This window comes from Leopardus geoffroyi, chromosome B2 (genome assembly GCF_018350155.1).
Source record: "Leopardus geoffroyi isolate Oge1 chromosome B2, O.geoffroyi_Oge1_pat1.0, whole genome shotgun sequence".
Taxonomy (NCBI): domain Eukaryota; kingdom Metazoa; phylum Chordata; class Mammalia; order Carnivora; family Felidae; genus Leopardus; species Leopardus geoffroyi.
The window spans coordinates 130,436,251-130,452,552 of NC_059332.1; the positions used below are offsets into that span (position 1 = coordinate 130,436,251).

Genomic DNA, 16,302 nt, shown 5'->3' on the forward strand with positions numbered 1-16,302 from the left:
TCATGAACCGCAAGATCATGACCTGAGCCAAAGTCGGATGCTTAACTGACTGAGCCACTCCGGTGCCCTTATATTATTACTTTTTAAGTGAGTTTTTAAAAAAATAGGTCAAGGGGTGGCAGATGAGATTACTTAGAAGAATGAAGAATAAGAGATACAAACAAAATGAAATTGAAAAAGAAAGTTTCACCTTTTATCTTTCTTCAACCTTTAATAATATTGTATTGAGGTCTAAATCAAATAAATTTAAACACCATTTAACCATAGCTATGAAGTTTTAGGAATGAGACTTATTCACTGGGAAAGAGCTTTGCAGAAAGATGGAAACCTCTTTTGAAATTCAGCATACATTTAGCTTTTTGAAGGTCTTTTAAATGTCTTCTAAGATTATAAATGTCTGAAGTATTGCGTGTGATTGTACCAGCGTTTCATTAATTTCTTTTCTAGAATCATCAGAACCAATTGGAAATATTTGATGGAAATGTTGCTCACATAAGTACCTGGCTTTATCAAGCTGAAGCTTTATTGGATGAGATTGAAAAAAAACCAGCAAGCAAACGGGAAGAAATTGTGAAGGTACCAAGCACAGAGGATCAGTACTTCTACTTCTGGGAATGGAAGATTTAGTGTGGTCTTTTCTCTCATGCTCAGAGTTACTTGTGCACTCATTCTTTCCATGCATTTGATTCATTCATTTTTATTTTGGTGGGAGAAACTAAGGTTTCGAATGAGTCATGTGAGCAGCTCTTCATTACATTGATTATCCTAAAATATTTTCTAGGGATCCAAGAAATTTATTTAAACTACCTCTAATTCTGAGTTAGCATCACAGTGATGTTTGGCTTTGATTTTTCCCATGTGCTAATTTTGTGTTTTCTTATAATCAGCGTTTAATATCTGAGCTGGATGATGCCAGCCTCCAAGTTGAAAATGTTCGTGACCAAGCTGTTGTTTTGATGAATACACGTGGAGGCGCAAGCAGGGAACTTGTAGAACCAAAATTAGCTGAACTGAATAGAAACTTTGAAAAGGTTTCTCAACATATCAAAAGTGCCAAAGTGAGTAATAATATTTTAATATAAAAGTATTTTTCCTGTGGTCATGTGTCTCAATGATATGTGATTCTTGGGTATATACATCAAAAATTTTTATTATGCATTTACTTATTTATTTATTGAGAGAGAGGGAGAGCAGGGGTGAGGGGCAGAGGGAGTGAGAGAGAAAATCTTAAGCAAGCTCCACACTCAGCTCGGATCCTGACGTGGGGCTTGATCCCACAACCCTGGGATCATGACCTGAACCAATATCAGGAGTCAGAAGCTGAACTGACTGAACCACCCAGGCACCCCTACATCAAAAAATTTTAAATTAAAATTATTTTAATGACTTTTTCCTTGAATGGAGCATTGGTCCTTATTTATTTGTGATTTTGCATGTGAAGGAGAGAAAACAAGAAATTAATCTTGAAGAAAATAACCCATTTGAGAAAAGGTGTCAGAGTCTCATTCAGAAGTTAAAAGTGGCTATAAAATAATGAGACTCATTTCCAAGCTAGGGACTAATATTAAACCCATTACTGTATAGTCTACTTTATAAACTTGTGCACACTGCACACGTGTGAAGTCATTTTTTGTGCTTTACATGTTATTGCATCTGAAAGTTACAAGTAATTTAACAATTTAGACCTAATGCAGAAAGCTATTATCTGCTGTTATAAATTTGAAAAGGGGCTTTATGAATTTAAATAAGAGGATGGAGCCCCTGGGTGGCTTGGTCGAGCATCCAACTCTTAATTTCTGCTCATGTTATGATCCCAGGGATGTGGGATCCGCACTGAGTATGGAACCTACCTGGGATTCTCTCTGTCTCTCGCTCCCTTTGCCCCTCTCCCCCACTCACGCTTTGTCTCTAAGATAAAATAAAAATAAAGTAAAATAAGAGGAGAATAAATAACAGATTTTCTTAAAAAGTTTTTATTGATTCTACCATATTATAATTTTTTCCCTCTGTCTGTGTCTTACAAATTCTCTTTCCTCTTTCCCTTGTCTAATGAGAGGAGGAAATGAAACATTTTATTGCAGTGTTCTCAAGGCCTGGGGTGTGGCAGGTGCTCAGTAAATGTTAACTTGAAAAGATGAAAGCCTTTTGATGGTTTGCTAGGGCAAAAACCAAAAGCCGCATAGCTCACTTTGGGGGTCATTCAAACCAGCTGTTAATTTTGACAGAGGATTATGAGTTTTTCAGGATCCCAGGTGGGCCCCTGGATTGACATTTTTGAATATTTGGTTAATTCTACCTCTTGAGAGTCGTGTATGGAAATTATCTAGAGGAAGGACTGTTTTTTGCAAGAAGTAAATATTATCTAAGTTTGCTTTAATTTGAAATGTCTGACATAAAAGGCCAAACTATCTTTCATAGCTCATGAATATACTTAGATTATTCACATCTTAAGGAAAACAAGTAACTTGCTTTAACTTTTGTCTTCCTTAGCTTTGACCTTAACTTCCCTACCTTCTGTCCTAAGCTCATTTGTTCCTTTCAATAGATATATGGGAGCATTTTCCTGGTATAAAAGAGTAAGGCATGAAACATAAGGATAGAGTGAGAGGAAGTACATAGAAGCAAAATCATTATATCCCCATAAGTAACTTTTGTCAACATTTTGGCATGCATGTCTACTCTTACATGTATGTGATATTATCAATTGTTTATATTGTTTCATATGTTCTCCTTTGACATGGTTTTCAACAGCTGTGGTGTGTTCCATTGTATGATCTATTATACTTTTCTAAGTCAGTTTTCCGCTTTTAGTGTGCTTTTATAAATATTGAATTGTCAAATCCTTTTACGCATATCTTTTTTTTATTTTTTATTTTTTTCTATTTTTTCATTGGGGCATTTTTATTTTATTTTATTTTATTTTTTAATATGAAGTTTATTGTCAAATTGGTTTCCATATAACACCCAGTGCTCCTCCCAACAGGTGCCCTCCTCAATGCCCATCACCCACCTTCCCTTCACTCCCACTCCACATCAACCCTCAGTTTATTCTCAGTTTTTAAGTCTCTTATGGCTTGGCTCCCTCCCTCTCTAACTTTTTTTTTTTTTCCTACCATGCTCATGTGCGATCTCAGAATCCCCCACACTGCACTCCAGGCAGCCATAGTTATTTGCACACTAGTTCACATCTCTGACTGGAGTTCGGAGAAAATTGGTAACTCCAAGAAGCCCAAATAGATAAAGTCATTGCTATATGGATGAATGAAATTAAAGTCAATTCAAATAAGTGCTAGTTCCACTCTTGACACTCCATCCCTCTGATTAATGCCAGAATGTCTGGTGAAGAATGGATCTTGGAGCGCCTGGATGGCTCAGTGGTTAAGCATCCAACTTTTGATTTCGGCTCAGGTCATGATCTCATGGTTGTGAGATCAAGCCCCATGTTGGGCTCCATACTGGGCATGGAGACTGCTTAAGATTCTCTCTCGCTGTCTCTCACTCCTCCCTCACTCCCTCCCTCAGCTCATCCCCCCCACTGTGCTCACCCTTAAAAAAAAAATGTATCTTTTCAAAGAACACTTTTTCTTCTGCAGTTGCTAATTGGCCAGGAGCCATTATCATACCAGTGTCTGGTCACCACCGAAGCACATGAAACTGATGTACTTTTCGCTGACCTGGAAAAATTAGAAATTGACATAGAAAATATGTTAAAAGTTGTGGAAAAACACTTGGAATTCAGTGATGAAGATGAAAAGGTTGGTTCAGCGAGGTTTTCAAAACCATGGTGTTCTTATCGTTCTGTTCTGTGCATTATATTTTTACATCAGTGATGTTTAACCAAAGAATCTGCCAAATCATGCCAAAGGATAGACCCAAATGTGATTTTCTCCTGAGTGTTGTAAGATTTGCCAAGCGATTTATGTAGTGCTTAAGAAAATAGATACACTTTCTGACTAAAGGTAGTGTTATTTTAGATGTTCTCTAACTTCTGCTAAATTAACATTCTTTATGAGATAAAGTCAAATATGAAATGTTTTTTAAAAACCTGAATTTTTGTTACTTATTCAGATGAACAGATTTTGACTGATCTACTTCATAGGTTAGTTCTCCTACTTGGGAACTGATTAGTAAGTGATGCTGTTATATATTTTTCTTTTGAGTAACTTTTTTTTTTCCTATTAAACATTTAGATGGATGAAGAGAGAGCCCAGGTTGAGGAAGTTCTACAAAGAGGAGAACAAATGTTACATGAACCTATGGAGGAGAATAAAAAGGAAAAGATCCGTTTGCAGTTACTACTTTTGCGTACAAAGTACAATAAAACTAAGGTATTGTCCTGGGAGAGTCTCTGTTCTACTTGAAGAACTTATTTAGCTCTTGCCATTCAGATATTTGATGTTGCATTCATGGATACCTTAAAAAATAGGTGGAATAGTATTTATTACTAAATATGTCTATATTTTTGGATGGGACAGGACTCAAAGAAAATAGAAACATAAAATCTTATTATTGGGATCTCTTTTGGACTTTTAATAATATATTAAATCTAAAAGGCATCTATCCTTTTTAGAAGTGACTTGTTTCAGTTCTGTATTTTATATGTGGAGGTCTTGATCGCCTCAACAAAAATTTTAGTTTACAAATAACTAAATTTGTGAATTGATAAATGATGATTTGTAGTCTAGAAAAAGATTCACTACCAGCTCTCTTTTCAATGACCATCTCCCCAGCTGCATTGCAAGTGTGTTGGTGTTCTCTAAAAGTCTGTTCTTAGGTAATCCTTCTAAGAACCATTTTTAGTTAGCAATGTTGAATATAGTAGAAGATTCTAGTCTCTCAGTTTGCTGCCTGTTGGATGTCTCAATCTGTTTGTACCACAAGCTTATAACATGTACCAAGCTAAATTTGTCCTCTCTCTTCCCTTCTAACCTGTGTTTCTTAAGTTATTCCTTATCTTAGTTTATTTCCTTAAACTCTCCATTCTAATTTAAGAATGGGTGGTTTTTCCTCACACTACATCGAGTAGGCATTAAAAACATCACTTCTGAATGAACTAAGATGCTGCAGAACCTGAAGTTAGGCACAGCGCTACCAATTACTTGCTTTATGACCCTGGGGAGATGACTGAATTTCTTAGCCCACTATTCTTTCCATAATTCAGACTTTTAGGATTTTATCCTGTTAGCTACTACAGTGTGTTTCAAGCTGAGTCTGTTTTATGTCCAGTTTTTCTTAACTCTAGCCCATCCTTCATATTGTCCTCAGAATTACTTATCCCAAAGTTGTCGCTGGTCATGACATTCCTTTACCTAAGAAAGTGTTGAGGAAAACCTTACAAAATACAGAAAAAGCTTTAAGTGCAAGGTTAATTATGATCATGGTAAACTGATGCTTCATCTGACCTCCAGCTACCTCTTTGATTCACTCGCAGTCACCAGGTAGCAGAGTTTGCTGTTTTTCTGTATATTTTCCCAAAGAAACCAGTGCCTTTCCATCTGTAGGGTCTTTTCTAATTTTATTATTATTCTCTGGTGTGGGTTTTATCTCCTTATTTTACCTGAAAAATGTATTATCTTTTAAGGCGTGGCTCCATTTTTATTCCTAACATTTTTCAGATGATATTGTAGTTCTTTGCTTCACTGTTATTTACAGGTATCTTACTTCCCTAGAACTTCATCTTCGGGTGCCAAATCATAAATCATTACTGGTCCAAAATAGAAATAATTTTTAGACTTTTAACAAATGAATACATTTTTTAAGAGTACTAATATATATCACAAAAGGCATATTTTATTTTGGGTTCACTAACATTAGTTATTGTAACTAAAATGTTCTTAAAATGTTTGAAATGCTTTTGTCCTTATTTTATTAGCCCATATACTTCTGCAAATCTAAAGTTTTTAAAACTTTCTTGCCTGTAAACATCAGAATCCCTTGTGTTGACTAGGGATGTATTACTATTTTTAAAATATGTGTGAGCTCTTTATAAAATAAATATATTAATCTCTTGTCATATTTGCTATAAAAGTATTATTTTATTGATTTTTATCTTATAATTATTTTATTTTTAACATGCAACCATTTAAAATTTTTGTTTAGCCCTACATGACTGTGTTTTCCCTTTGTGTTTTCTTTTCTTTTTGGCAGCCTGTTTGGAATCTAGAAAGTCCTTATTTTGCAGAGATGATGACTATTCAGTTCTGTTCAGTCCTGGTTTTCCCCTATGGTTTGATAGAAACAAAACTTAGAAACTTTTAATAAAATTTTCATATAAAATAAACTTTTTCATCTATCTATCTGAAATTTTGGTTGTGTATGACATGATCAACATCAAGTAACACTAAGATTTTAGCATTACTTTGCAGTAGATTTGTATTTTTATGTCTAGCAGAATAAAAATAAAAGTATCCAGAAGAGAAGTCTGGGTCAGATCTTGAGGACTGTTTTTTTTTTTTCCCCTCCTAGGGCATTTTGATTGATCACTCTCTTGGAATAAAATCTATTTTGGGAATCTAGAAAGCACATGTTTAAATTTTGAACTGCCTTGCTGCTTCTTCTGCAAGAGTATGGAGGCTCAGAAAATCCTAAACTATCTTTACAGACTGAATAGAAAAAGGCAGTCTGTAATGAAAGTGATTTTATTTTTAATTTGGAGCTTTCTATTTACAATAACTTCTGACCTTCTTGTTCTTTTATATTTGCTTAAAAATATAATTTGTCTTCTTGGACATATGGATAAATATCTGGAATGCTTTCAGACTAAAATTTGAATGCATGGCATTAGTATAACAAATCTAATATTAATTTCAAGTAGAAATAATCTTGTGGATAAAATCAGCACATCTATGTAGGCTTGCTTCTATCCTACTGTCCGGGACTGTCCAGCAATAGGCGAAAGCAGTTTATCATGTTATAGGAGACAAATGAATATAGACCTCTAGGTTCAGTACCATGTTATTGACTCACTGGTTTTAGTCTTGAGTCTTGGTTTTATTTAGGAATGATAACTGTAAACATTTTCAGGATCACTCAGTGAATATGTGTTTATGATCATTTTCTCTGCCATCTTTGAATTTGCAAAGGAATATCGTTTTTTAGAAGTTCAATATAGGAAGATAGTGAAAGCATCAGGAAAGCCACCTTAATTCATGAGCAGATGTACTTTGCCATTTGCAAGTAGTAGATGGGCGTTTAATAAATTGTAGCCATTTGGAGTAAAGGACTTGAACTCCTGAAAGACTGATAGCCCATCCCAGAGAGCACTGTTTTTGTTGAGAAAGCTCTGATTAAAGGATGTATTAATAAGTAGTCCACCCAAATAAGTTCACCCAGTTTAGGGTCTGTCTGAATTTATGTTAGGACCTGTTGTCTTATCTAGGAGAGTTATGTTCTGTAATATTGTTCTTAAAGGTTAAGATGTTACCCTGAGTTACCTGGGTTATTATTTTATCAAAACCACCACTGCATTTCTTACATTATGAACACATGTTAAACTTACTTCTATTTTCAACGGTGAGGCCCAGAAGTGTTTAATCTAATTGTGACATTTTACTCAATGGGTAAAGTAATAACGGTATTAAAATGTTTTATTTCACATAGAACTTTATGATTTGCGGCATATTCTTATTTCCTCAACAGCTCAGGAAAGGAGTTGTTATGTTTTCTTGCTTGCTAAATGAGTTCAGGTGGCCCAAGTCTTAAAGAAAAACCTTTCAAGCTTTAACCTATTTATGCTGTTTAATAGAAGGTTTGGAAGAAAATCAGTATAGAGATTGCTAAGGGTTTCTACAGCAATACAGGGCAAAAATATAAAAAATTAAAACTGAAAATTTTTAATTTGGGTTCATGATATTGCATTGCTGCAGAAAATAGTCTTGTGGTTTTTTTCTGTTTGCTGCTGTTTATTGTGGGTATATTTTAAGAGATGTGCCTTATTATTATTGTTTTTATAGGCAGTCCCTAATCAACAGAGGAGAACAGGTCAGCTTGCTCCTGGAATTCGATCGCCCCCTCCTCCCACAGATTATCTGGTTGAAATTAACAAAGTTTTACTTTCCATGGATGATACTGAATTATTACTTAATGCTCCAGAGCTAAACACTGTGGTCTATGAAGACTTCTCTTTTCAGGAAGACTCTTTGAAGGTAAAACTCCAGGTACCTCATTTAAATAGCCACAATGAACTTAGAAATAAAGCAAGGAATCTGTCCTTGTGCCTTTGTAGATGGTCTATAATTTTTAAAATTTGTGCCAAGGAATTAATAACGTGTATGAATAATCAGTCTTTCCCATTTCACCAATGAAATACTATCAAAATTTTAATTTTTCAGAAGTATGTATGCATAGTTATTAATTCTTTGCAACATCAGAAACATTTTTTTAAAGTTTTTATTTATTTATTTTGATAGAGAGAGAGAGAGAGAGAGCATGAGTGAGTGAGGGGCAGAGAGAGAGGCAGACAGAGAGAGTCCAAGCAGGCTCTGTGCCATCAGAACGGAGCCTGGTGTGGGCTCACAAACTGTGAGATCATGCTCTGAGCCGAAATAGAGTCGAATGCTTAACCGACTGAGCCACCCAGGCGCCCCAGAAACTTTTTTTTAATCAAACACATGCACAAATCGTATTCTCTTTCTTATAAACTTGATTGTCAGTTGATGCAAAATATCAGCATTTATCTTGTCATCTATAACGATTTAAGATTGGCCAGTTGTTGGGGTGTGAGGTATGTTGATTATAAGTTAATTAGGGATCTGGAAGTTTTTAGTTGTTCACAAGACTATTAAATGCCACCAGGGCTTTTTCATATAATTTGACTGCACTTATGTATATTTTGCAATAAAATTGCTATTAGATTTGCTATGTTTGATAGCTCATTTTAGTCAAAGATATTTAAAAATATAAATAATTCCAGCTTCAAATACTTTGTTACCTTTATAGAATACCATTGAAGCTTTTTATATGTCCTGTACAAATGCTGCTTTGAACAACTGTGAGGATTTCTGCCATTAGGATATTATGTAGCATTTCTCACACTTTGTTCAATACAGGGTATTATTTTTTAAAAAGTTGTCAGCTTTGATGAGCAACAATTATCATGCCTCATCATACTTTAAATAAGTGTTATGCAAGATAAATTTTTGGTCTTTTGTGATTCTGTTCTTCTGTTTGCTGGATTTTATTAATGTGTGACAATGCATTTGTAGAATATCAAAGATCAACTGGACAAACTCGGAGAACAGATTGCCATCATTCATGAAAAACAACCAGATGTTATTCTTGAAGCCTCTGGACCTGAAGCCATTCAGATCCGGGATACACTTACTCAGTTGAATGCAAAATGGGACAGAATTAATAGAATGTACAATGATCGTAAAGGGTATGTATAAATTAAGTTGATACTTTCTAAAAAAAATTTTTTTTAATGTTTATTTATCTTAGAGGGAGACAGAGTGCAAGCAGGGGAGGGGCAGAGAGAGAGGGAGACAGAATCCAAAGCAGGCTCCAGGCTCTGAGCTGGCAGCACAGAGCCTGACGCGGGGCTTGAACCCACGAACTGTGAGATCATGACCTCAGCCAAAGTTGGCTGCTCAACCGACTGAGCCACCCAGCGCCCCTAAGTTGATACTTTTCTTAAAAAGACCTATAAGTTCATGGGCCGTGACAAAGGTCATATGTATACTAAGATTAATGAGAATATGTTTCACATCCATGTCATAGGCCTTGTTTAGTAAATTGTGATGAGTGTGGTTCCTTAAAGAAAGAGGAATCAGATCACATGTAGATGATCATTTGCAATATAATATCTTAATAATTAAAGGAAGCACCTTTAATTTTTAGTATCTAAATAGCATTCATTTTCTTTAAAAAACATATATAATATAAATGAGCCTCCTTTTTTCTAGATTTTGACCAGAACTATTAATAAGTAGAAATAAAAACTGATGCTATTTTTAAAATATTTATTTATTTTTGAGAGAGAAAGAGAGACAAAGCATGAACGGGGCTGGGGGTGGGGGGAGGGGCAGAGAGAGAGAGGGAGACACAGAATCTGAAGCAGGCTCCAGGCTCTGAGCCATCAGCACAGAGCCTGATGCGGGACTCAAACTCATAAGCTGTGAGATCATGACCTGAGGTGAAGTCGGACGCTTCACCGATTTAGCCACCCAGGTCTTTTTTTTTTTTTTAAGATTTTTTAAAGTTTATTTATTTACTTTTGAGAGACAGGGAAAGAACGAGAACAAATGGGGGAGGGACAAAGAGAGAGGGAGACACAATGCGAAGCAGGCTCCAGGCTCTGAGCTGTCGGCAGAGTCCAATGCGGGGCTCAAACCCATGAACCATGAGGTCGTGACCTGAACCAAAGCCAGACGCTCAACTGACTGAGCCACCTGGGTGTCCCAAAACTGACACCATTAGTAGCTGCATATGTGGTGGATAGGCAAATAAAGTGTGAAACAGAACAATGTAAAGTACTGCATAAGAGGAAAGTTAACCAGAAAAATGTACTGGAAAACTGAAAAGACATTCACACAAAAACTAAGCATTATGTTCTTCATCTTTGTTTTAGCTGGTGTATTTCAAGCATATATACAGTCCTTGAAAAGATCACTTCTGACGGGCTTTGGGTGTAGTCCTTTGTATGGATTTTTAAAATAATCTCTGTACATTTAGAGAATATTCTTTTACATGCATCTTTATGCATACTTCTACCTAATTCGATTTATTAGATGAAGATTAATTTGTTAAAATACAGTAACTTTTTAAGGCTCTAGATTGCATCAGGAAATTGGTTGTCCCATGCCATATGCCTGTCAACAGTATGTGTAAAAGGGTTCTGACTGAACCTTGTCAATATTGACAGTCTGTCGTTTTTGTTTTTGTTTTTTAGACTTTTTAAGTTTTTTTTTTTTTTTGAGAGAGAGAGCGAGAGAGAGAGAGCATGAGCATGAGCATGAGTATGTGTGGGGGGTATAGAGGCAGAGAGAGAGAGAGAGAGACAGAGAGGGAGACAGGAGACAGAGAATCCCAAGCAGGCTCCTTGCTGCCAATGCAGCCTGATGTGGGCTCAAACTCACAAACTGAGATTATGACCTGAACTGAAATAAAAAATCGGACGCTTAACTGACTGAACCACCTTGTTCTTTAGACTTTTGATAATTGTGTAGTGATAGATTGCATCTTGATTTTATTTTCCTATCTTCATTTCTTTGGTTATCAATGAGATTTCAATATTCTTAGATATATTTACTGGCCCCAGTATTATTTCTTCTGTCAATTGTTATGTCATGTTCTTTGCTTGTTTTTCTATCATGATGTTACTGTTTACTTATTAACTTGCAAAAGCTTTTATACACGTTAAGGATATTAATCATTGATATTTTTTCATTGCTTCACTATTCACAGCTTTATCTGGGCCCTTTAATTTTCTTTATGGTGTTTTTTGACACATGGAAATTCTAATTCTATATAATCATATCTTATAAGTCTTTTCCTTTGTGATTTCATTATATTTATATGCATATAAGTTACCTTTGAATTGTAAGATTAGTTAAATATTAATGTATATTTTAAAAACAATTTTATTTGATAAAGTTTACATTGAATAACCCATCTGAATTTTATTATGGTATGCATTTTGGGTTAAGCCTCCAGATTCGTGGTTCTGTCCCCTGTCTCTTCAGTAGGAAGAGTAGAGCCCATGCATCTCTAGCTTTTAAACACTCCTCACCTTGTTTTTCTTGTGCAGTTTGGTTTAAAAAACACTAATCTACTTTATTTTGCTTTATTTTTTTAAACAAACTTTTTTTTCAACACTTTTTGTAGAATATTTTAGCTCTTCCTTATTATTGGTGGTACTTCCTTTATCATAAATTTTAAATGCATTCCCACAGCTCATTTTTGTTTAATTTTTCTTTTTATTAAAAGTTTATTTATTTATTTTTGAGAGAGAGAGAGAAGGAGAGTGAGAGAGCAGGGGAGGGACAGAGAGAGCGGGGGAGAGAGAGAATCCCAAGTAGACTCTGCTCTGCTGGGGTGGAGCTTGATGTGGTCCTCAAACCCACAAACAGTAAGATCATGACCTGAGTCATAATCAAGAGTTGGACACCTAACTGACTGAGCCACCCAGATGCCCCTTATATAATTTTTCTAATTTTGCTTTGTTGCACTGTCAGTTTTTAGGCTGATACCATAATACTTTCATTTTTAAAGCATTATAGGGGTGCCTGGGTGGCTCAGTCAGTTAAGCGTTCGATTTTGGCTTAGGTCATGATCTCATGGTTCGTGAGTTTGAGCCCTGCGTTGGGCTCTGTGCTGACAGTTCAGAGCCTGGAGCCTGCTTTGGATTCTGTGTCTCCCTCTCTCTTTGCCCCTCCCTGCCCCTCACTCTCTCTCTCTCTGTCAAAAATAAACAAACATTAAAAAAAATTAAAAAATAAAGCATTATAAAATATTTTCATCTAGTACATCCAGAAAAATAATTTCCAGTATATCCAGAAAATTTTTTCATCCAGTATGTCCAGAAAATTTTTTTCATTGAGTATATCCAGAAAATGTATTTTCTCTAATTAAAAAAAATTTTTTTTAATGTTTTTATTTATTTTTGACACAGAGAGAGACAGAGCATGAGCAGGGGAGGGGTAGAGAGAGGGGGAGACACAGAATCCGAAGCAGGCTCCAACTTCTGAGCTGTCAGCACAGAGCCCGACGCGGGGCTTGAACTCACAGACCGTGAGATCATGACCTGAGCTGAAGTTGGACGCTCAACTGACTGAACCACCCCAGCGCCCCATCTCTAATTTTTCTTAACTTTAAATTCATCTTTCTTTTTTTCTATATTTTTTGTCTGGTAAAATTTTAGTAATTTCAATCAATTTCTGAAAAAAAAAAAGATCAATTTGAAATGTAGTTTTTTTCTCTCAGGATTTGGGCTCTTCTCTATCTCCTCAGTAAAGTTTTGAAGGTTTGTTGATACCTTTCTCCCCAGGACTATTATTAAGCAGTTTAGTGTTTTACTTTCTTTCTTGTTTTTCTTTTAATTATTGAAGTCTGGTTGACCTATAATATTGTATCAGTTTCAGGTGTATAACATAGTGATTTGACAATTCTGTACCTTATTTAATGCTCACCACAATAGGTATAGTCACCGTCTGGCACCATGGAACATTATTACCGTATTATTGACTATGTTCCCTATGCTGTACTTTTCATATCCATGACTTACTTATTTTATAACTGGAAGTTTATTCTTTTTAATTCCCTTCACCTATTTTGCCCATCACTTCTCCTACCCCCTCCACTCCCCAATAGCCACTAGTTTGTTCTCTGTATTTATGAATCTGTTTCTGTTGTTTTGTTTTTCAGATTCCACATATATGTCAAACCATGTGGTGTTTTCTTTCTCTGCCTGACCTATTTCACTTAACATAATACCCTCTGGGTCCCTTTGTGTTGTTGCAGGTGGCAAGATCTCATTTTCTTTTTAAGGCTGAGTAATATTCTATTGTACATATACCACATCTTCTTTAGTCATCTCTTGATGGTCATCTATGTTGCTACCATATCTTGGCTATTATAAATCATGCTGCAACAAACGTAGGCATGCATATGTCTTTTCAAATTAGTGTTTTCATTTCTTTCGGGTAAATATCCAGTAGTGGAATTCCTGGATCCTATAGTATTTATGTTTTTAAGTTTTGAGGAACCTCCATACTCCATAGCTGCACCAATTTACATTCTTACCAATAGTGTATGAGGGTTTCCTCCTGTCCGCATTCTTTCCAACACTTGTTATATCTTGTCTTTTTGGTATTAGGCATTCTGACAGGTATGAGATGATATCTCATGTGGTTTTGATTTGCATTTTCCTGCTAGTGATATAGAACAATATTTCATGTATCTGTTGACCCTCTGTATGTCTTCTCTGGAACAATGTCTATGCGTGTCCTCTCCATTTAAAAAAACATTTTTTAAAATGTTTATTTATTTTTTGAGAGAGACAGACAGAGACAGAACGTGAGTGGGGGAAGGGCAGAGAGACAGATACAGAATCCAAAGCAGGCTCCAAACTCTGAGCTGTCAGCACAGAGCCCAATGTGGGGCTCAAACCCATGGACCGTGAGGATCATGACCTGAGCTGAAGTCGGGCACTTAACTGACTCAGCCATCCAAGTACCCCAGGTCTTCTGCATTTTAATTGGATTATTTGTTGTTTTGGGTTGAGTTGTATAAGTTCTTTACATATTTTAGATAATAACCCCTTATTGGATGTATCATTTACAAATATTTTTGCCCATTCACTGGGTTGTTTTTTTTGTTTTGTTGATGGTTTTCTTTGCTATGCACAAACCTTTTATTTTGGTATAGTCCCAGTAGGATATTTTAGCTTTTTTATTTTTTGTCTTGCCTGAGGAGACATATCAATAAATATGTTGCTAAGGCCAGTGTCTAGGAGGTTACTGCCTATGTTACTTCTGGGAGTTTTATGGATTCAGGTCTCGCATTTAGGTCTATATGTTTGTTTGTACTAGTGACTTTTTTCCCCCCCATAATTTTCTTACTTTTCTGGTTGTGGCCATTTTTTTCCAACTGGAGAATGATGAGGAACTCCTTTAACTTTGTTTGAGAAACTCTATCTCTTCTTCAATTCTGAATAATAACTGTGCTGGGTAGAGTATTCTTGATTGTAGATTTTCTCCCTTTAGCATTTAGAATATATCATGCCACCGGCTTCTGGCTAGCAAAGTTTCTGTGGAAAAATCAGTTGATAGCTATATGGATTTCCCTTGTATGTAACTGTTTGCTTTTTCTTACAGCTTTTAAGAGTCTCTCTTTATCATTTGTTTTTGTGGGTATATCTTGTTTGGGACTCTCTGTGATTTCCTGGACCTGGATGTCTGTTTCCTTTCCATTGTTAGGGATGCTTTCAGCTATTATTTCTTCACATAATTTTCTGTTCCCTTCTTGCTATCTTCTAATTTTGGGATCCCATTCATCAAGTGAATGTATTACACTTGATGATATTTCAGAGTTCCCCTAAACTAGTTTAATTATTATTGTTATTATTATTATTATTATTTTTATTTTTATCACTTCTCAGCCTTTTGGCTAAGATCAAATGTATTATTATTTTTTTTTTCTTTTTGCTGTTCAACTTGGTTGCTTCCCATTATCCAGGCTTATGCTTTTCTTGTTTGTTATTTTCGAATTTGTGTGCGGTAGCTTTCTTCTGGACTCTGTGTGCATATGTGTGTGAGTATGAACTTGATTGTCTTGACCTTTGTAGTATATTGACACATCAATTGTATATAATGATCATTTTTTCTTCTTTTTTAAAAAAAAGTTTCCTGTTTGCATATATGCATTTGGCTAATATGGTAGAACTTCAAGCACACTGTTGATTAGTAATGCTGATGGCAGAAGTTCTGCCATTTTCTTGATTACAAAAATGTTACCTTTTAGAAAATAGTTTATTCATTGGGAAGTTTCAAAAGTTTAGGCACCAAACTATATTTTTTATTCTAGGAGAGTGTAATCTATCACAACTTTTATTATTTTGTTTTCTTTGTTAACTTGATTATATTTGCTAAAAGGTTACCTCTATTATTCATCCCAGCACTTGGATGCATTATGTTCTTAGTCTTAGTATTTTTATTTTATTTATTTTTTTTTTTAAATTTTTTTTTTTTTTTTTTCAACGTTTATTTATTTTTGGGACAGAGAGAGACAGAGCATGAACGGGGGAGGGGCAGAGAGAGAGGGAGACACAGAATCAGAAACAGGCTCCAGGCTCTGAGCCATCAGCCCAGAGCCTGATGCGGGGCTCGAACTCACGGACCGCGAGATCGTGACCTGGCTGAAGTCGGACGCCTAACCGACTGCGCCACCCAGGCGCCCCAGTCTTAGTATTTTTAAATGTTTATTTAATTTTGAGGGAAAGAGTGTGTGTGCGCACGGGGGAGTGGCAGAGAGAGGGGGGACATAAGATCTGAAGTGGGCTCTGTGTTGACAACAGCAAACCTGACGCAAGGCTTGAACTCATGAACCGTGAGATCATGACCTGAGCCACAGTCAGATGCTCAGCCGACTGAGCCACCCAGGTGCCCCTCTTATTCTTAATTTTTGTTTTTCTCTTCCAACTTTGGTCATCTATCCTAAATGTTTATTTTTCTCTATCCACATTTATCCACCTTTCCCAAGCACTAAGTGAGAATTTCTTTCTATTCTATTTTTTTGGTAAACTATGAAGACAATGGCAAACATCCTGTACTTTCATGGTTTCAGTTATCAGTTATAATCACATGA

At 35.7% G+C, this 16,302-nt stretch overlaps 1 protein-coding gene across 8 annotated transcripts in view; it reads left to right on the forward strand.

Annotated features, from left to right (window-relative positions):
* Positions 1-16,302, forward strand: part of UTRN (utrophin) — a 519,130-nt gene that overhangs the window by 211,920 nt on the left and 290,908 nt on the right. For 6 of the 8 annotated variants that reach the window (XM_045499918.1, XM_045499919.1, XM_045499924.1 and 3 more), the window contains 6 exons: positions 448-576; positions 888-1,058; positions 3,594-3,755; positions 4,191-4,328; positions 7,953-8,156; positions 9,204-9,376. In XM_045499918.1, coding sequence (XP_045355874.1) covers positions 448-576; positions 888-1,058; positions 3,594-3,755; positions 4,191-4,328; positions 7,953-8,156; positions 9,204-9,376 — 977 coding nt within the window. The remainder of the gene's footprint in view (positions 1-447; positions 577-887; positions 1,059-3,593; positions 3,756-4,190; positions 4,329-7,952; positions 8,157-9,203; positions 9,377-16,302) is intronic. The other 2 variants (XM_045499921.1, XM_045499920.1) reach the window with 1 other exon arrangement.